At 46.9% G+C, this 18,748-nt stretch overlaps 1 protein-coding gene across 1 annotated transcript; it reads left to right on the top strand.

Annotated features, from left to right (window-relative positions):
• The first annotated feature begins 6,059 nt into the window (after positions 1–6,059).
• Echs1 (enoyl-CoA hydratase, short chain 1) lies at positions 6,060–16,620 on the top strand. The gene is made up of 8 exons (XM_057778654.1): positions 6,060–6,211; positions 8,483–8,680; positions 9,089–9,216; positions 9,878–9,977; positions 10,868–10,972; positions 11,782–11,901; positions 14,312–14,379; positions 16,130–16,620. The coding sequence occupies exons 1-8, from the start codon at positions 6,124–6,126 to the stop codon at positions 16,193–16,195; spliced, it is 873 nt and encodes a 290-aa protein (XP_057634637.1). The 5' UTR covers positions 6,060–6,123; the 3' UTR covers positions 16,196–16,620.
• Positions 16,621–18,748: the final 2,128 nt, after the last annotated feature.

The raw sequence follows: 18,748 nt of genomic DNA on the forward strand, positions 1-18,748 counted from the left end.
TGGATGTCCCGCGGCTTGCACTGTGTCAGCACTGTGTCATCCACGTAGGCTCCGGCCTCCCGGATGCGCTCAAGCTCCTGGTGGTCTGAGTTGTTCCCACTCCTGTTTGGGCCCGCCCACGGTCTCCTTAAGTGGGGTGTGGGTGTGGCTACCACTAGGCAACGTGAGCCAGCATCCCCACAGACGCACGCACGTTGTCTTCTAGAGGCATCCTTCCCGGGAGACAGCCTTCCTGGCTTGTTTAAGGAGAGTGCGCCATAGCTCTAGTCTTCTTTCCACTGGAAGATAGGCTCACAGTGGAGCTTGCTTAGGAGATGTATAGTCCTGGACCCCCATGCTTCCTCAAAGCGTGAAGACTGGGAGGAATCCTGTAAGCTGAGAACACTGCTTTGGTCAAGCTCTGCTAGAGCAGCATTCACAGGCTGAGGGACAAAAATGTCTTTGCCCCATTCTCTCGATCCACCCACCCAGAGCAAGTAGATGTGGTATAGGTAAATAAAACGTGCTGGGGGAAGGGGCGATGGCTCTGACACGGATGGAAGTTGTGATCCTATACCAGTCTAAAGAGCAGAAGGCATGTGCCCGTCAGCTATCAGAACATCACCCTTGTTCACTTGCAAAGTTAGTGTGTTTAACAGGATCTTGGGAGTTGGGTGCTGAAGCTGATTTCCAAAGAAAAGATACCAAATACATCCTACCCTACATCTATCAAAGAAATGGACGGAGAGACAAAGAACTCTTCCATGCCCCACCATTTTTCTCTACCCAGTCTTAAAACTTCTGGTAACAACTTGACTTCATGGGACACGGAAAACGAAGCTGGATCTGACACAAAAATGTCCTTCCTGCTGGCCAGTTTTCACAGTGCCAAAAGTCGCAATGCATGCTGCTGTAAGAGAAAAGTCACAATGGTATTAATGTCAGTTCCCACATACTGCAGTTCTGGCCTATCAAGTAAGATGTGTGCACTGGCCCAGCAGGAGCACAAAGGTTATAAAGATAACCAACTGATTTAAAGACCTGCTCCGGAGGAAGGAATTCATGCTTGTTACAGTAAACCAGACCTAAAGCTTAGAAGGTTGTAGACCCTGGTGGAAAGGAGAGACCTACTGTCCTTTTGCTAAATTGTCAAGTTGTCAAACTACCTTCTAAATGTTGATATATGTTTGGGATTTTCTGGTTTTGGTTTGGTTTGGTTTTTAGTTTTGGTTGGTTTGGGGGACTTTTTTGTTTGTTTTGGTGTTTTGGATTTTTGTTTGTTTGGTTAGTTGGTTGGTTGGTTTGGGGCTTTTTGTTTTGTTTTGTTCTGTTTTTGTTTTTTGAGACAGGGTTTCTCTGTGTTGCCCTGACTGTCCTGAAACTCATTCTGTAGACCAGGTTGATCTCAAACTCAGAGATCCACCTGCCTCGGTCTCCTGAATGCTGGAATTAAAGGTGTGCGCCGCCACCACCTGGCTTATGTTTGTGCTTTCACCCACAGGTTAGTGCTGCTCTCGACCTTGCCCAGAGGCTCTTCTGCAGTTATCAGCAATGAATAGAAACTCACAACTAGCCCAAGTGCTAAGAGTAGGTGACAACAGTGAGTGGGGCACATCCCCACCCCCCAAGGCTCAGGGCACATCAAGGAGAGGGGAGGGAAAGAATACAAGAGCTCTGGGTGGAGAGATCACACATTGTGCTCGCAGAACTGGATTTCAGTCCCCAGTCCCCAGTTCAGCACCCTAGCTCACAAGCACCTGTAACTCTAGATTCAGGGATGCAACTCCCCCTTCGAGCCTCTGGGCACCCATGGATACATGGGATATATACACACAAAAATTAAAAGCTAATAAAAATTTAAACCAAAAAAAAAAAATGTCAGAACCAGCAGATGGAGAGGAGAGCTATGAAAGACTGTCCTCAGGACATGACATGGACTCTGTATTCATGAACGTGCTGCGGCAATGATGACCCCTACAAGATCAAGCCAAGATCTATCAGCATTCTAACAGGCAGTACTAATTGAACACAGCAGATTACAAAATGAAGGCGGGGCCATGAAAGGGAAGGGGAACATGTTGAAAATGCTTGAAGGGGGGGAAGAGGAGGATTGATATCATCAAGATACATCATCTATATGTCTGAAGCTGTTGACAGATAAAAGATCTTTAAGAACTGTGTTAACAGGGAACAGCCTGGGACCCAGGTGCCCTTCCTGTCAATCACAGACTGAATAGCTTAACCTGTCTCAGTTAGTGTTAATGTTTTCAGGCTTCTCTTTCATCTTTTCTATAAATTATTTTTTGTTTGGGAGGTACTAAAGGATGGGGGGGGGGGCTCATATAGTCCAAGCTGGCCTCAAACTTGCTATGTAGGCAAGACTGGTCTTGAACTCCTGACCCCTCCTTCCTGAACTTCCCTTGTGGTGTTACTGTGTGCCCCACATGCCTGGCCTTTCCTGTACAGTTGTAACCCTGCTACAGGAGAGGCAGAGTCTGCAAATGCTTCTACTTTCACTTACCAATTCCTACTTTAATTTCTTTGGGATACAGGAAAATTGAAGTGGAGATGTTCAACGAAATGTCTGGTAGTAACACATGGGGCCTCCAGAAGTGCAGGGCAAGGACAGTAGCGTTTCTTGTCCACTACATGGAGCACCATGGTCTGAATCAAAAGGCTGTCCTGCAGGTCGCATGCTCAGGCCGATACAGTCACTTGCTTGTTTGAAGGCAGGAGAACCATGTTTGACACCACAAATGATAATTAGGCATGTTCATTTTTGTTGTAAAAAAAAAGCCTTATCAATATAGAATTTGTGTGTCCTTCACCCACATGACGTGTATGAGCCAGCAGCTTTCAGCACACTGGCAGAGTTGTGTAGCCACCACCAAGTTCAAAATGTTTCCATCACCCTATTCCGGACGGTTCATATAAAGAGACAGGATGAAGTCTTTGTGTGTGGCTGTCGCTGATCGTGATGCATTCAAGGTTTTTCCACGTTACATCGTGTATCGGTACTTACCCCTTTTCATCGTATCTATGCCATACTGAGGGTGGGATTCAAGCCTTTGTGCATGCTAGGCAAGAATGATACCACTGAGCTATACCTTCAGTCCCCGCAGTATATTCTAACATGTTGAAAGGCACCCATTAGCCCAGTGTGGTGTCACGTGCCTTTAATGTCAGCTTTTGTGAGACAAAAATTGCTGTGTAATATTCCTTTGCACAGTGTGAAGAAATGTCACTGTGGTTTAATAAAAAGCTGAATGGCCCATGGCTAGGCAGGATTTCCAGGCACAGAGGAAGCTGGGAAAAAGAAGTCAGAGTCTCCAGACAGAGGAAAAAACAACATGGGCAGTACAGAGTAAAAGTAATGAATGGGTTAATTTAAGTTGTAAGAGCTAGTTAGTAACAAGCCTAAGCTATCAATCGAGCTTTTATAATTAATAACATCTCCCTGTGGAGCTGGCAGGAGGGAGAGAAAAATCCACCCTCATAACATAAACAGGCTCCAGGCCAGCAAGGGTTATATAGAAAACCCTGTCTTAACTTTTGAGACAATGGCAAGCTGTTTTCCAAAGTGGCCATTCTTAAGACTGGGGGCTGTGACTGTGTAGTGCAAGGCCAGAGTTCAATCTCCAACATGTACACACACACCTCACAAAGGCAAAGTGACCACACCAATTTGTACTCCTGCCACTGAAGTCAAATAAATTAGGAAAGATCAATTATTAAAGATGTATGAATTTATTTAGTGATTTACTCAAAGCACTACTAGTATTGCCTACTTGACAGCATGACTTCAATTGCTCTCTGAAACAGAATGACCTAGAGAAACTAGCTGTAACAATGCGTCGTTCCCCTTGACAACCTGCTGACTGCCACCTAGGCATCAGGAAAACCTCGCTTGTTCGCCCGCCCACCTTGTGATCTTAGAGTATAAAATGAGAATGCAAACTAGACCTGGCTCGAAGGCTTTCAGGAGCTGTCCTGGCTTCAATCCACTGGCGACATCTCCTCTCCTCTGCCTCCACTGGCGTCCGAGTATTTATTCCAGAAAATTTCCCCTAACACCACTACTGTCGAAGGCGTCAACTCTTCAGCATGCATTCCCACACTCACTGTTGACGGCCTTTCTTACAGCCAGCCTCATAGGTTAAGAAGTGGGTTTGATTGTATTTCTCTAAAGATTAATGATGTTGAGTATCTTCTCATGTCCCTCAGACATTACATCTTTCTCGAAGAAAAGCATGTTCGTGGGCTGGAGAGATGGCTCAGTGGTTAAGAGCATTGTCTGCTCTTCCAAAGGTCCTGAGTTCAATTCCTGCAACCACATGGTGGCTCACAACCATCTGTAAAGAGGTCTGGTGCCCTCTTCTGGCCTGCAGACATGCACACAGACAGAATATTGTATACATAATAAATAAATAAATATTAAAAAAAAAAAGAAAAGCATGTTCGTCCTTTGTTCTTTGTAGCTTAGTTACCTCTTACTGTTGGGTTGGATAGGATGTTATATACTCTAGGCACAAGACCTTTACTAGATGTAAGACTTGCAGAGAATTTTCTCTCATCCTTCTTGTGTCTTGTGTCTCCAATCTTGATGGTTTTCTTTGAAACAGAAGTTTCTCGTGAAATCCAATTGATACTTGTGGTGGCTATTCTTGTTTGCCAGTGTGACTACATCACAGGGCACATCTGTGAGACACTTTTCTTGACTGGATCATTTGAAGTAGAAAGACAATCCTAAATCTGGGCCACACCCTCTCGTGGCAGCCTATATAAAGGACATAGAAGAAAACTTTTGCTTTTTGCCTGCTCAACCTCGTTCTCACTGGCCAGTTCATATATCCTGCTGCTGAGGCATTCCTTCCCTGATATTAGAACCTACTTCTTCTGGATTCTGACTGTGCTGAAGACCAGCTGAGCCCTCCAGCCTTGTGGACTGAACAATTATTAGATTCTTGAACTTTTCATCAGGAGACAGCCATTGTTGTACTAAGTGGACCACAGCTTGTAAGCCACTCTAGTCGCATATATGTGTACGTACATATGTGTGATATACATATATATATATATACATGCACACATATATATACATATATATTCTATCAGTTCTACTCCTCTAGAGAACGCTGATGAATACAATACTCTCACTCTTCAGTTGCTTCTTCTTTTGTCCCTAAACTCAGAGAATAGTAGTCACCTGACCTCACCACCAGCCCTGGGTTGCTAGATAAACCCTGTGTTTGAGCCATTTCATGTTAATAATATAGAGCCCCTCATCAGCAAAGGTTTGTTGGTGATCTGTTTCTGCTTATATTCTACCTTATTCTTGAAATAAAGCTTGCTGACTTTAGTTTGGTTTGGAATTGTTTTCTTTAAATTATAAATTTTGTTTTTATCTGTAGGTACTGTCATTTAAATTATAAATTTTGTTTTTGATCTGAAGGTACTGTCATTTATCTCTAACCTAGAGTTTGCAGGACCAGGGCAAGAATACAAATAAAGGCCGGATTAATACTTGCTAAACATTTCAAAGTTATAATTTAAGATTATCTACATGAGCAAAACCTCAGTTTTCTTTTTACTATATGGAAATCGTCCCATCTTGTAAAAACCTAATGTTAGGAAGCTAGTTAGCTGCCAAGTAAAGAATGCCTCTCGAGCGGGGTGTGGTTGCGTAGGCCTTTAATCTCAGCACTTGAGAGACAGAAGCAGACGCGTCTGTGAGAGCAAGAGACAGCCAAAGCTATGTATTGAGACCCTGTCACAAAGCTGAACAAAACGCCTCTCCTCTTTACGCTCTACGGCTACATCTACAATCGCGCCTTCCGGCGATCAAAACCTACAACACCCGGCCAGCGCAGGGGAAAAGGCACAGCTGCCTCTTCCAGCCTGTTTCCTGGTACTGTGCACCAGTCAAGGCACACCACCAACGCGGTGCAATTAGCAGCCTACTCAAGGTACTGCAGCCCTTCACCAGCGACCACCATTCCCACCCCTTTCCGCCCCGCCCACTGCATCACCCCGCCCAGGTCACCCGTCAGTCCCTTCGGCTTCCGTCTAGTCTTGCCTGGGATCTGGGGCGGAGCGATTCTGCAGGCGGGACGAATCTGCGGGTCAGGCTAGTGTGTGTACGCCATGGCTGCTCTGCGTGTTCTGCTTCCCCGAGCCTGCAGCTCGCTGTTGTCCTCGGTCCGCTGCCCAGAACTTCGGCGCTTCGCCTCGGGTGAGTGGGGACACCGGCGGAGTCTGTCACCCCACTTTGGGTGGACTCTCCACCCGCAGCCTTCGGCTGGCTTCTAAACCCCAGCCTGCATGCACCCTCACTTGATCCTGGAACTTTGCTCCTGACTCCAGATTTTTTTGTCTGACTTCCACTTCCACAAGCGTGCACTCCCAGCGCTTGACTCTGAAATACCTAGACCTATTCGAGTACTCATCCCCACACCTAAACCCAGATTCCTACCTGGAAGCTCCTCCCATCCTCCTTCGGAGCCCCCACCTCCACTGCTCGCCTGACCCCTACCCAATTACATACCCCTCCAATCTGACCTTAGTCTCACTTTATAAACCAAACCCGAGCTTGTCACCTAGAAGCCGTGCCTGATGAGAGGGCCCCGGGTGTATTGGCAGCTTCTCAACCTAGAACTTTAACAAGCGGCCTGTTGGGAGCATGCGTGTTGGTTGTGAAACCCATGTGCATTTAGGTAGCTTTAAGACAGTGTGAAGGTAGGTTAAGCAAGACGGCCAGAGTATTGGGAAAAGTTTGTCTACAGTACCTCCAGTCCAGATCCCCTCCCCTCGGTCCACTGCCCTCTCCCGAGCCTGTCCTTCACACCGTCCAATCGGCGCAACCCATACTGACACACCCACTTTCCTCCCCAGCCAGCTGGTAGTTCCTCCCTTCTCTCTCCTTGGCTGGACTCTTCTGCAGCCGTCTGTAACATGAATAATAAAAACCAAGAGACAGAAATTGAGGTCCAATCCAAAAAATCAGAAAAGCAGTCAAGCCTCTAGAGAAATCTAACCTCTACCAAGACTGGGCGACGGTAGGTAGAGCAAACTAAGCCTCTGTCTCCTCCCATTTTATAGTCCCTTTAATACTAGGATTAAAGGTGTGTGACTCCCGAGGGCTGGGATTAAAGGTGTGAGCCGCCACCACCTGGATTTGTTTCTGCGTACATCTTGGCCTTGAACTCACAGAGACCCGGCTGACTCCCAAATCCTGGGATTAAAAGTGTGTGTCACCATTGCCTGACCTCTAGTGGCTTTAGCTTTGCCTCTGGTCTTCAGTCAAGCTTTATTAAACTACAAATAATCTATCACTACATTCATCTAGTGCTCTTGTGTTACCAGAAATTCTTGGCCATGCCCTGGCTTCTGCACTTCAACATGTCCTGGCTCCCCTGAATGGCAGGCATTCTACCATTCAACAGTGCACCTCACACTTAGGTTACCCCAAATTCGCAAGACAAGCCCTGTGTTAAGGAACAAAACACCCAGAACATGGACCCTCACTATCAGGCTAATCTTCCTCCCTGTTAGTCCAGGGACTGCACACCCTGCCCAAGTCTGAATTGGCTGTTCCTTCAGGTCACCTAATGGTGCTTTACATCCGCCTCTGTCCTGCTCTCACCCAGCGTCACGGTCTGGAAAGTGCTGGCATATGGGGGGTAGAGGGGACTGTGCTCTGTGCAAAGGATTTCTCTTTTGTTATTTTTGTTTGTTTTTTTGAGACAGGATCTTACTATGTAGTTCTCTGGTTGGCCTGGAACTAGATCAGGCTAGCCTGGAACTCAGAAAGATACCCCTGCATCTGCCACCCTGAGTGCTAGGATTAAAGACATGTGCCACTGCCACCATGCCTGGGTAGATCACAGCCAGAGCTGAGGCTGGTGTGGTAAGGATGGTACAGAGTTCCCTGTCTACACCTCTATCAGTCAGGGTTCAGTGAAAGAGCAGAACTGATAGAATGAATATATATTATATTTGCTAACAAATATAATTAATATTATAATTAAAGGGGGATATTCGAGTGGCTTACCGGTGGTAGTCTGAGTAGTCCAACAATGGCTGTCTCCTAAGCGAAAGACTAAGGATTCAGTAGGCCTTCAGTCTAAGAGACTGAATATTTTAGCAGACCCAATCTGGTTTTGGAGCCCAGGGAAGTCCTAGAGAGCTGAGGGTCTTCAGTGGACATTGGAATTCCAAAGAAGTAGGTTCAAACACCGCAGAAGGAAAGCCATAAGAATAGATTGGATGAGCTTGTCATTGAGAGTGAGGGCAAGAAGGCAAAAAACAAAAGCTCTCTTCCATGTCCTTTTATGTAGGCTGCCACCAGGAGGTGTGGCCCAGATTTAGGGTTGGGTCTTCTCACCTCCAATGCTGCTTGGGTTCTAATTGATTCTAGATGTGGCCGAGTTGACAAGCAAGATTAGCCACCACAGTGCCTTTAATATCTTTATGATGGCAATCCTCTTTTGTCCTCTTGACCCAGGTGCTAATTTTCAGTACATCGTCACAGAAAAAAAAGGAAAGAATAGCAGTGTGGGGCTGATCCAGTTAAACCGCCCCAAAGCGCTCAATGCACTTTGCAATGGCCTGATGGAGGAGCTCAACCAAGCGCTGGAGACTTTTGAGGAGGATCCTGCTGTGGGGGCCATTGTGCTCACTGGTGGGGAGAAGGCATTTGCAGGTATGCTGGGCAGTCATGGTGGTAGAGGGTAGGGGGATGCTGTGGCCTGTGGCAAGCTGCAAGATGGATCAGTTTCTCTGTGATGGGAGGGGTGGCTTAGGATATACTACATATGAAGTAACTGGGTGGAAGAGCAGTTCTGTGTGTTGAACACACAGGTACGCTCAGGTCCTTACTGGCCAGGTGAAATCACTGGCATAAGCCCATTTTCCTCTGAGTTTAGCTAGCATCTATTGCCACCACAGCCCCAAGTGTTAACCTTCTCATAACAGACAGCGTGGTGAGTTGTTAGTCCATGTATCAGCTGTTCCCACTGTTATAGGAAATGCCCCCAGGGCTGGTACAGCAGAATACAGGACTGAGAAGTTCTCTGATGTCTGGTAATTGAAACCTCACTTCTGCCTCTAGCTGGAGCGGACATCAAGGAAATGCAGAACCGGACACTCCAGGACTGTTATTCCAGCAAGTTCCTGAGCCACTGGGACCAGATCACCCGGGTCAGGAAGCCGGTCATTGCAGCTGTCAATGGTTATGCTGTAAGTGTTAGTTAGAGGTCTCCTGTGCAGGGCGGACAGAGCTGTGCTTGTGCAAGTCAAGTATAGCAAAGACCTGTGTCTTTGAACGGCCCATGGTGTCTTTCGGGAACTGCTTTGTTTGATGGAGGCTCATTGACTAATTCCCAGATGTGTTAATGAGCTTTTCTGTTTCTGTTTAATTGCTGCAGAATGCAATACTACATGTGTGAGTACTCTATGCCCACTAGGGTTCCTGCTTCACTAGGCCATTGAGACATGCAGGGCTAGTTTAGCCCATGGAAAAACCATGTGATTTATTACACACACTGATTATTTAATGAAACCCATCCCTAGGAGTTGGTCAACCACACGCATTCATACCCCTGTCCTCTCTTGCTGATTTTTTTTTTTTGAGTCAACTATGCTATGCTGTTATTCACCACAAAGCCAAAAAATATTTACTGCCTGGCCCTTTTTATAAAAGTCTACAAGCCCCTGCTAAGTAGTATCTCTCTTCTATCCATTCTACCACTTTAATCTAGTTTCCTTCTGCTAGGTTAACATTTGCTGTTATCTGACTACTTCATGGTTTTAGAAAAGTTATTTAAGCCAATAGAGTGACTTTCTGCCTTGGTTCCTCTAGTAAAATCCACCTGCTTTTTTTGAACTTTTTTTTTTTCAGCTTGGTGGGGGCTGTGAACTTGCCATGATGTGTGATATCATCTATGCCGGAGAGAAAGCCCAGTTTGGACAGCCAGAAATCCTGCTGGGGACCATCCCAGGTGAGAATGTGTCAGCTGTAACAAGGCAATCCAGAGACTCAGCCCCGTGGCTGCATCCAACCACAGACCCCAGACAGACGACTCTTGTCTATTCAGTTTTCTCTCTGCCAACCAGCACCTGAAGGATAGAGCCCATGAAGCTCAGCACAGCCTACGAACCTCAGACGTGCCCAGCTCTTATGAATATTCTCATCCTAAATCTGACAATATCACACACAGTTGACACTGCCTTTTAGCCACGGTGGTTCTTTCTGCTCATGATTCATATACCTTTAAGAGTTTTGTATACCCGAAGCTTGGAACAGAGGTGATTAGCCATGGGCTTGCATCAAAAACTCTGTTCCATATGACTCTCGCTCTGTCCACTCCTGTGTCACTGGCGTAGCAGGTCAGGTGGCCTTCCTGAGTTCCTATCAGACTGTAGAAAAGTCCCCGCTGTCTGGGAAAGCCTTGAGATGTTGTGAGAAAACAATCCCATTGCTCTTCAGGGGCCACCTGGTAGACCAGGTAGAAGGTGAACCCTCAAAGAGAATGGATTTGAGCCCCGAGGGAAGAGGCCATGCTCAGAGGAGGCCTCCCCTGCTCTCTGGGCTTGACCAGGCTTGTTCTGAGATCCTGAGCAGTGAGTTCAGTGTATTTGTTCAGGTCTGCAGAGAAGAAGGCTGATACTGGGATTTGGTCTAGCACGTGTTTTCAGGGAAACCTAGAACCGTCCAGAATTGTGGGAAAAGAGCCAATGTGGTTTTTCTTTCTTCCTTTTTGATGCTGAGAAAGAACCCAGAGTCTCGTGTATGCTAAACCTTCTGTCACTGAGCTGCATCCCAGACCTGGGTTTCTTCTCAACGGCGCGTGGCGAAGAGCCAGCTGAGACCACAAATCTCTCCCTATAGGTGCAGGGGGCACTCAGAGACTCACTCGTGCTGTTGGCAAGTCATTAGCAATGGAGATGGTCCTCACTGGTGACCGCATTTCAGCCCAGGATGCCAAGCAAGCAGGTAGGGTATCTGATGTTGTGAGCTGGGGGAGGCTCGTGCTACATCTGGTGTCCCCATGGGTACCTGGCATTGGCGCCCTAAGGTTCTGGCACTGAGTTTTATATCTTGAAATATGTTATGCCCAAGAAAGTAGCAACATATGTTCAAGTTAGAAATAATAACTTCGCCAGGTGGCGGTGGCGCACGCCTTTAATCCCAGCACTTGGGAGGCAGAAGCAGGCGGATCTCTGTGAGTTCAAGACCAGCCTGGTCTACAAGAGCTAGTTCTAGGACAGGCTCCAAAGCTACAGAGAAACCCTGTCTCGAAAAAACGAAAAGAAAAAGAAATAATAACTTCTCTTCCCACTGCCCTTCGAAGGCCCTTAAAGGCCAGTCTTTCCCCTGCCCTTGGCAGTGAACATAGACCTCAGGTTCTTTTTTTTTTTTTTTTTAATATTTATTTATTTATTATGTATACAATATTCTGTCTGTATGCCTGATGGCCAGAAGAGGGCGCCAGACCTCTTTACAGATGGTTGTGAGCCACCATGTGGTTGCTAGGAATTGAACTCAGGACCTTTGGAAGAGCAGGCAATGCTCTTAACGACTGAGCCATCTCTCCAGCCCCCCCTCAGGTTCTCTTGTAGAGAACATGACCTGAGCAACTTTAGAGTTCAGGGACTGGAACCTGGCCGTGGAGATCACAGTCACCCACTGCTGGGGATAGCCGTCCCTTATTTAGGACTCAGAACTGGCCTCTCATGTCACTGGGCTCCAGAGGAAGTGGAGGATGTTGTTTCTGTGTGTTAGTCATACTTTTCGTATTTTAGGTCTTGTAAGCAAGATTTTTCCTGTTGAAACACTGGTTGAAGAGGCAATCAAATGTGCAGAAAAAATCGCCGGCAATTCCAAAATTATAGTAGCCATGGCAAAAGAATCTGTGAATGCAGGTAGGAGTCTGCTGGGAAGAGCGAGTGGGAGGGGTCCTCAGAACTGCACAGATGAATCTATGAGGTCCCAAATCACCCCACCTTGTCCCAGGCAGCAAGTGGGAGGGTCCTCAGAACCGCATAGATGAAGCTGAGAGGTTCCAAGTTTTCCGACCTTGTCCCAGGCAGCAATGGGAAAGTTCTCAGGATTGCAGTTTGCCATAGTGTTCCAGGTTTTGGTCATTCAAATCTCTGTCAAGATACTCTGAGTATCTTTTTATACCAGGACCCAAGACTGGGGGCCAGGCCTGAGACATATTGGCAATGCAGCATCAGGTACAGAGGGACGACCAAGAATGGAGCCACGGGAAGTCACTGGTTCAAGGGAAAGTTGTCTCTGGGGGCCTGGATTGAATGGGTCCCTCCTCACCTATGCTCTGGTTATGCAAAGGGGCTGTAGCTGCTGTCTGCAGTAGCACAGCTCACATGAAGAATCTTCATCAGTTCCTTCAGCTCGTGAAGCTGGCCTGACGGGCCTTCCTCAGAGCTGCCTCGTCCTTTTCTTCCTCTCTTTAGATGAACCCATTTATTTACCTCTTTATTTCACGTTTTGATTTATTACGGAGGTCATCCCACGGTGCACATGTGGAGGTCAGGGACTAACATGAGGAGTCAGTTGACTCTGCCACCATATGTGTTCCATAGACTGAATTCCAGTTGTTGTTAGGCTTGGTGACGATGGCTTTATCCACTGAGCCCTGTGGCAGAACCCTTTGTTTGGATTTTGAGGCAAGGTCTCACTCTATAACTGAAGCTGTCCTCAGACTCTGGATCCACCTGCCTTGTTGCTAGGATTGTAGGCATGTATCACTACACCAAGCTTGGAGTCTTGTTTAAAAATATATTTACGTTATTTATTAGCGTGTGTGAGACTATATACATGTGTGTATATGTGTGGGGGTATGTGTGCCTTTCATGTGTGGAGGCTTTTGTGGCTCTGGGGTTGTTCAGAGAGTCACCAGTCTGACTCAAATTTCAGTTTTAGTAAATTAGAGACTTTGTATTAAAAAGAGATTGTCTAGGACCGAACCTGAGAGAATTTTCTAGGTAAGGCCTGATTTTGTAACAGACAGGTGTCTCAGCCTTCCAAGCAAGCAAGCATTTCATACAAAAGCAGAACTGAGCAGTTAGCCTGTGAGGCGGTAAAATACTTTTGCAGCAATCAGCTAGTTTTTAAGACTAGTCCAACTGCACCAGGAAGTGGCCACCTCGGGCCACCTGACAGGGTATATTCGAGGTAGGAGCAACTTCCTCATGGTTTATACAAGTTAAAAAGTAATTTTTTTTTTTACAAGCCTAGCACAGTAAATTTCTCCCCTAAACGTAATGTGCACCATCACAGAGGCCAGCAGAGGGCGTCAGATCTCTCAGAGCCTGAGTTACAAGGGTTTGTGGGATACCCAGCTTGTCAAATAGGTACAACGACCTGAGTTTTTGTGGTTATTTTAAAGATTTTATTGATTTTTATTTTATGTGTGTGAGTGTTTGGGTGCATATGGGTATGAGCATCATGTTTGCATGATGCAGTGGAGGACAAGGGACCTCTTGGAAGTGGAGTTACAGACAGTTGTGCCCTTGCCTCCCTGTGGGTTCCAGGAAAGGAACACCGGCTCTCTGCAAGAGTTCAAGTGCTCTGAACCACTGCATTAGCTCTCCAGCCCCAGGAATGGAGTCTTAATGTAATAGTTTATCTCAGCATTTGGAATGGCACTGTGTCTCTGCTCTGTAGAATTGACTTGGGGGCAAAAGATGTGACCTAGAAAGGTTGTGCTGCCTCCAGAGGGGACAGCAGCCCTTCAGAGTTGCTGCTGGCCATGAGCAGACGCACTGATGTTTATAGAGGCAGCTGTGTGTGGAGCATGCAGTGAGCATCTGAGTCCTGTGCTGGCACAGAAGCCCAGGCAGGTGCTGTCCCTGCTGCCTAGCCATTCTCTCTGCTTGTTGTGCTTTTCTAGGCTTCTGTGCTCAGTTTTATCAGCTACCTCAGGTCCTCATAGCTGGACAGAGTCTGCTGTTTGTCCTTTGTTCAGTTCTGCTGCTTCTGCCTTCTGAGGACTCTGGACGCCACCAAGGTGTTTGGGAGGCTTAGGAGAGAAGTTTGTTTCTGTGGCTACCTCAACACGGGTGGTGCACTTGAAAAGTGAGGAGAGCTAATCAGCATGGAGGCCACACAGCCTGTAGCCCTTTCTATGGGTCAGTCAGTCCGACGTTGGTACCCCCACATTCAGCATTTTAGTTTCCACAGGTCACAGTCAGTCCGACATGGGTACCCCCATACTCAGAATTTCAGTTTCTGTGGGTCACAGTCAGTCCGACATGGGTACCCCCACACTCAGCATTTCCCTTTGTGACTTCAGGACTTCTTTTTCAGCCTTCGAAATGACCTTAACAGAAGGGAATAAGCTGGAGAAGAAGCTCTTCTATTCAACCTTTGCCACTGTGAGTACCAAGTATTCTGCTTAGCATTCCTGTTCATTTCTGTTGCAGAAGCAGTGGAGAATGTAGCTCTGCAAAGGGGCCCTTGCATCATACCGCTGAACAGCAGCTTCTGTATTAAAGTGGAGTTCACAGCTGGGCATAGTAGTCCTGAGCCAAGGGACAAGGAGAATTGCTTGAGTCCACGACTTTGAGACCAGCCTAAATATTGCTTATCCTCTATGTATAAGCATTTTCCCTACGTGTATGTAAATATGCTGTATGCATGTCTGGTGCATGCAGAGTCCAGACAAGGGCACTAGATACCTTAAACTGAAGTTAGAGACTGCTGTGAGCCACCATGTAAGTGTTGGGAACCAAATCCAGATCCCATTTCAAGAGTAGCAGTGCTTTTAACTGCTGTCCACCACAAACCCCTATTTTTTTTTAAATATTTATTTATTTATTTATTTTATTATGTATATAGTATTCTGTCTGTGTGTATGCCTGCAGACCAGAAGAGGGCACCAGACCTCATTACAGATGGTTGTGAGCCACCATGTGGTTGCTGGGAATTGAACTCAGGACCTTTGGAAGAGCAGGCAATGCTCTTAACCGCTGAGCCATCTCTCCAGCCCCCCAAACCCCTATTTTTTATTTTCTTTGTTTGCTTACTTTGAGACAGGGTCTCATTATGTAATCCTTACCGCCTGCAACTCACTATATAAACCTAACTGGTCTTGAACTCACAGAGCTCTGCCTGCCCCAACCTCTTGAATGCTGAGATTAAAGGAGTGTGGCACCACGCTTGGCTACAGTTCACCTCTTATCAGAAGGTCATGTCTAGGTGTTTTAAAGAATCAGCACTTGGGAGGCAGAGGCAGGTGGATCTCTGTGAGTTCAAGGCCAGCCTGGTCTACAAGAGCTAGTTCTAGGACAGCTAGGACTGTTACACAAAGAAGCCCTGTCTTGAAAAGCCAAAAATAAAAAAGAAAGAATCAAGAATCTTCTGATTATCAGATGCACTATCCATTGCACCACTGTCCCAGCGCTAAGTGTTTTATTAACACAAACACACACACACACATACACACACACACACACGTGCATTTAAGAGCTGGGGAGTTGGCTCAGCAGTTAAGAGCATGTACTATTCTTCCAGAGCACCTGCGTTCACTTCCCAGTGTGCACATCAGCTGGCTTATCATCACCTGTCACTCCAGCTCCAGATATCACACCTTTGATCTCTGTGCTGCACCTGTACTTGTATGCATGCATGCATGCATGCATGCATGCATGTGCGCGCGCGCACACACACACACACACGCTCTCTTAAAAATTAAAAAAAGATTTTAAATGGTTCAGGCCCTTGAGGAAGAAGTGAAGATGTGTGCACATCGTGCATCCACAGGCTAAGGAAGAGGCAGGTATAAAGCAGAGTTCTGTTGCTGCCCCACAGCTCTGTGAAAGAGTCCCAGCTCGTGCCCTGCCCGATTCAGAGGTGCTATGGACATGGGTTTACTGGTGCTCTTGTCATGGCTCCTGAGGGACCGTGTCCTGTGTGGTACCCCCTGTTCCCAAGCACAGCACTGTGTGTGGAGAATACCATCTTCCATGGGCAGCAGATGGGCCCATTGCAGAATCACTGCCCTGTCAATGAGCTTGGCAAACAGGCAAGGAGGAGGACATAAGAGAACCTTGGAGATGCAGGTGTCATCCAAGGGGTCCAATAGTAAGATGCAGACTTCACCTCCCTTCTTCCTTTTCCTTCCAGGATGACCGGAGAGAAGGAATGGCTGCGTTTGTGGAGAAAAGGAAGGCCAACTTCAAAGACCACTGAGAACTGGCAGCTGAGCCTTGTGCCACATTGGAGAGGAAAGCTTAGCCTGTCAATTGAGAGGCAAATAAATTGTCCTAATGGGTAGCGTAGGCCACAGTTCCTACCAAAGTCTTCAGAGCTGTAACCACAGCTCAGGTACCCGTGGTGTGGCCTGCAACCTTTCCCAGTGTTGGAAGTCAATCTCTCATAGTCTAAATCAGAAATCTGGGAAGCGTTCAAGGTGTCTTGATTTCTTATTTTTTTTATTTTCTTTTACTTCACTTCAGAGGCAGGTGCGTGCTTGGGCCACCTATACATACCCCTGTGCACTGTCAACAGTGTCAACAGTGCACTGCTCAGGATGTGGCTTCAAGTGGGAAGTGACCCTGCCCTGTCTGCTGATTCCAAGTGCACAATAATTCAATTAAAGTGACTATGTCAGTTCAGTTTCAGCTTACCTATAGTTGTCTCTGGAGAATGAATGTGTTTTGTAGTTCGTATTGCTGTTATTTTCTTATAGATGGCATCTCGCTATGTAGCCCTGGCTGCCTGGAACTTACAATATAGAATGGGCCTCGAACTCACAGAGATCCACCTGCCTCTGCCTCCTGAGTGCTGGGATTTAAGGCCTGTGCCACCACCACCTGGCTTCACCATATTAACCACATCTGAGTACACCATCAAGCACTTTTATATCCGTGTGCAGCCATCCCACCATTAGTTTCCAGAACCTCATCTTCCCAAGCTAAAAGTGTCTCCATTAGACACTGACTCCCTACCCCACCCCCCAGCCCCTGGCACCAATTGTTATGGTAAAAATAAAACACCGCAGGTCCCAGAGTGGTGAGACAGATAGGCACGCCATGCAATGTGAGGTTGGATATTTGTTTAGTGGGTTATGGAAGGGAAAGGGGAGAGAGAGGGGGAGGCAGAAAGAGAAAGAAAAACAGAATGGGGAAGGGGAGAAGTGGGAAGAAGGGAGAGAGGCAGAAGCTGTCTCTTCAGGAGAGAGACAGAAAGACTCACAGGCTGGAAGCAGAAGGAAGATCTGCCTGCCTCAGTGGATGGAAGGGGGAGGGAGGAGGTGGAGTTTGTCTCTTAAAGGGACAGGACAGACCTTTACACCAGCATTTTTACTTTCTATGAGAATGTAGTGACTCCAGGTTCCTCATGAGTGGAATTAAGAGTATTTGTTCTTTTGTCTTTATTTCGCTTACATAAGGCAATGAACAGCACCCCCCACCAGAGCTCCTGTGTTGAAATCCTAAAAGTGGTGGGCTTAGAATGCTAGGTGAGTGAAGCTCATACGAGGGTCTGTAAGGCCCCAAGGGAGTGCCTGCAACCCCTTCCCTGTGAAGATGAAATGAGAAGGCACACGGATGAGCCAGGAAGTCTGTCTTCACCAGGCAGCATATCTGCCTTGCTTCAACTTCTAGCCTCTAGAACTACAGAGGCCAGAACAACAAGCCTTTAAGTTGAAGCATGTTGAAGCCTAAACTAAGACAAATACTGTCTGAGCTCATTCATGATGTAGTACATTTGTTTAAAGCCTGGTGTTTGCTGGGCAGTGGTGGCGCACGCCTTTAATCCCAGCACTCAGGAGGCAAAGTCAGGTGTATCTCTGTGAGTTCGAGTCCAGCCTGGTCTACAGACTGAGTTCCAGGACAACTGGGGCTACACAGAGAAACCCTGTCTTGAAAAAAACAAACAGAAGAAGTCTGATGTTTTATGTTGATGTGGGGATATGCCATTCTCACAGTTATGTAATAGATTTTTTTTTGAAGCCATCTTAATATATTGCTCAATATATATTTGTCTTGAGCAGTGGACAGTCCTGTTCCAGGCTTCGTGACAACTGTGACTACAGTGGTATGCCACCATCCCCAGCCTGGTCATACATATTGACAGTGTCCAGGTTCTCACTGTCTGGGCCAAAGTGGACACTGTCCTGCACTAGCCCTAACATTTGCTTTGCCCAGAGCTTCAGTGTGGGGAAATGGCTATTTGCTGTGGCAATATAACATCAGGGCTGCTCTCCAGCCCCTGCCAGTGTGAGAATGGAGATCTGCACAGGAGCACTCTCCAGTTCTGAACCTCAGGGCATCTGCATAAATGCACCTAGTGGTGGGGAAAGGGGGGGGGGGGTGTCCCAGCCAGCACTAAGGCCTGCTTGCTGAGTTCAAGGCCACTCTGGTCTATGTAGCAAGTTTCTGGCCAGCTGGGGCTACATAGTGAGATCCTGACACAAACAACAAGAGGTTGGAGGGGTGAGAGTTGAGGCCTATCTGAACTCTAGATTAAAACATACATAATATCCAAGTATTTAAAGTTTGTTTTATGAAGTTAACACACAGCCCAGACCATGGTAACTGCTGTGATCACTCCACACTGTCTCTCAACCAAAGCTCCCTATTCTGGAACCCAAGTCTCAGGGCCTTTCTCCTGGCAAAGCCCACTCTCCCACTAGAAGAGGACATTGGATTCCCTGGGACTGGGGTTTCAGATAGTTGTGGTGTTGGGGATTAAACCCAGGTCCAGGAAGGGCAGCTGGTGCTCTTAGCCATTCAACCATCT

This window comes from Chionomys nivalis, chromosome 8 (assembly GCF_950005125.1).
Source record: "Chionomys nivalis chromosome 8, mChiNiv1.1, whole genome shotgun sequence".
Taxonomy (NCBI): domain Eukaryota; kingdom Metazoa; phylum Chordata; class Mammalia; order Rodentia; family Cricetidae; genus Chionomys; species Chionomys nivalis.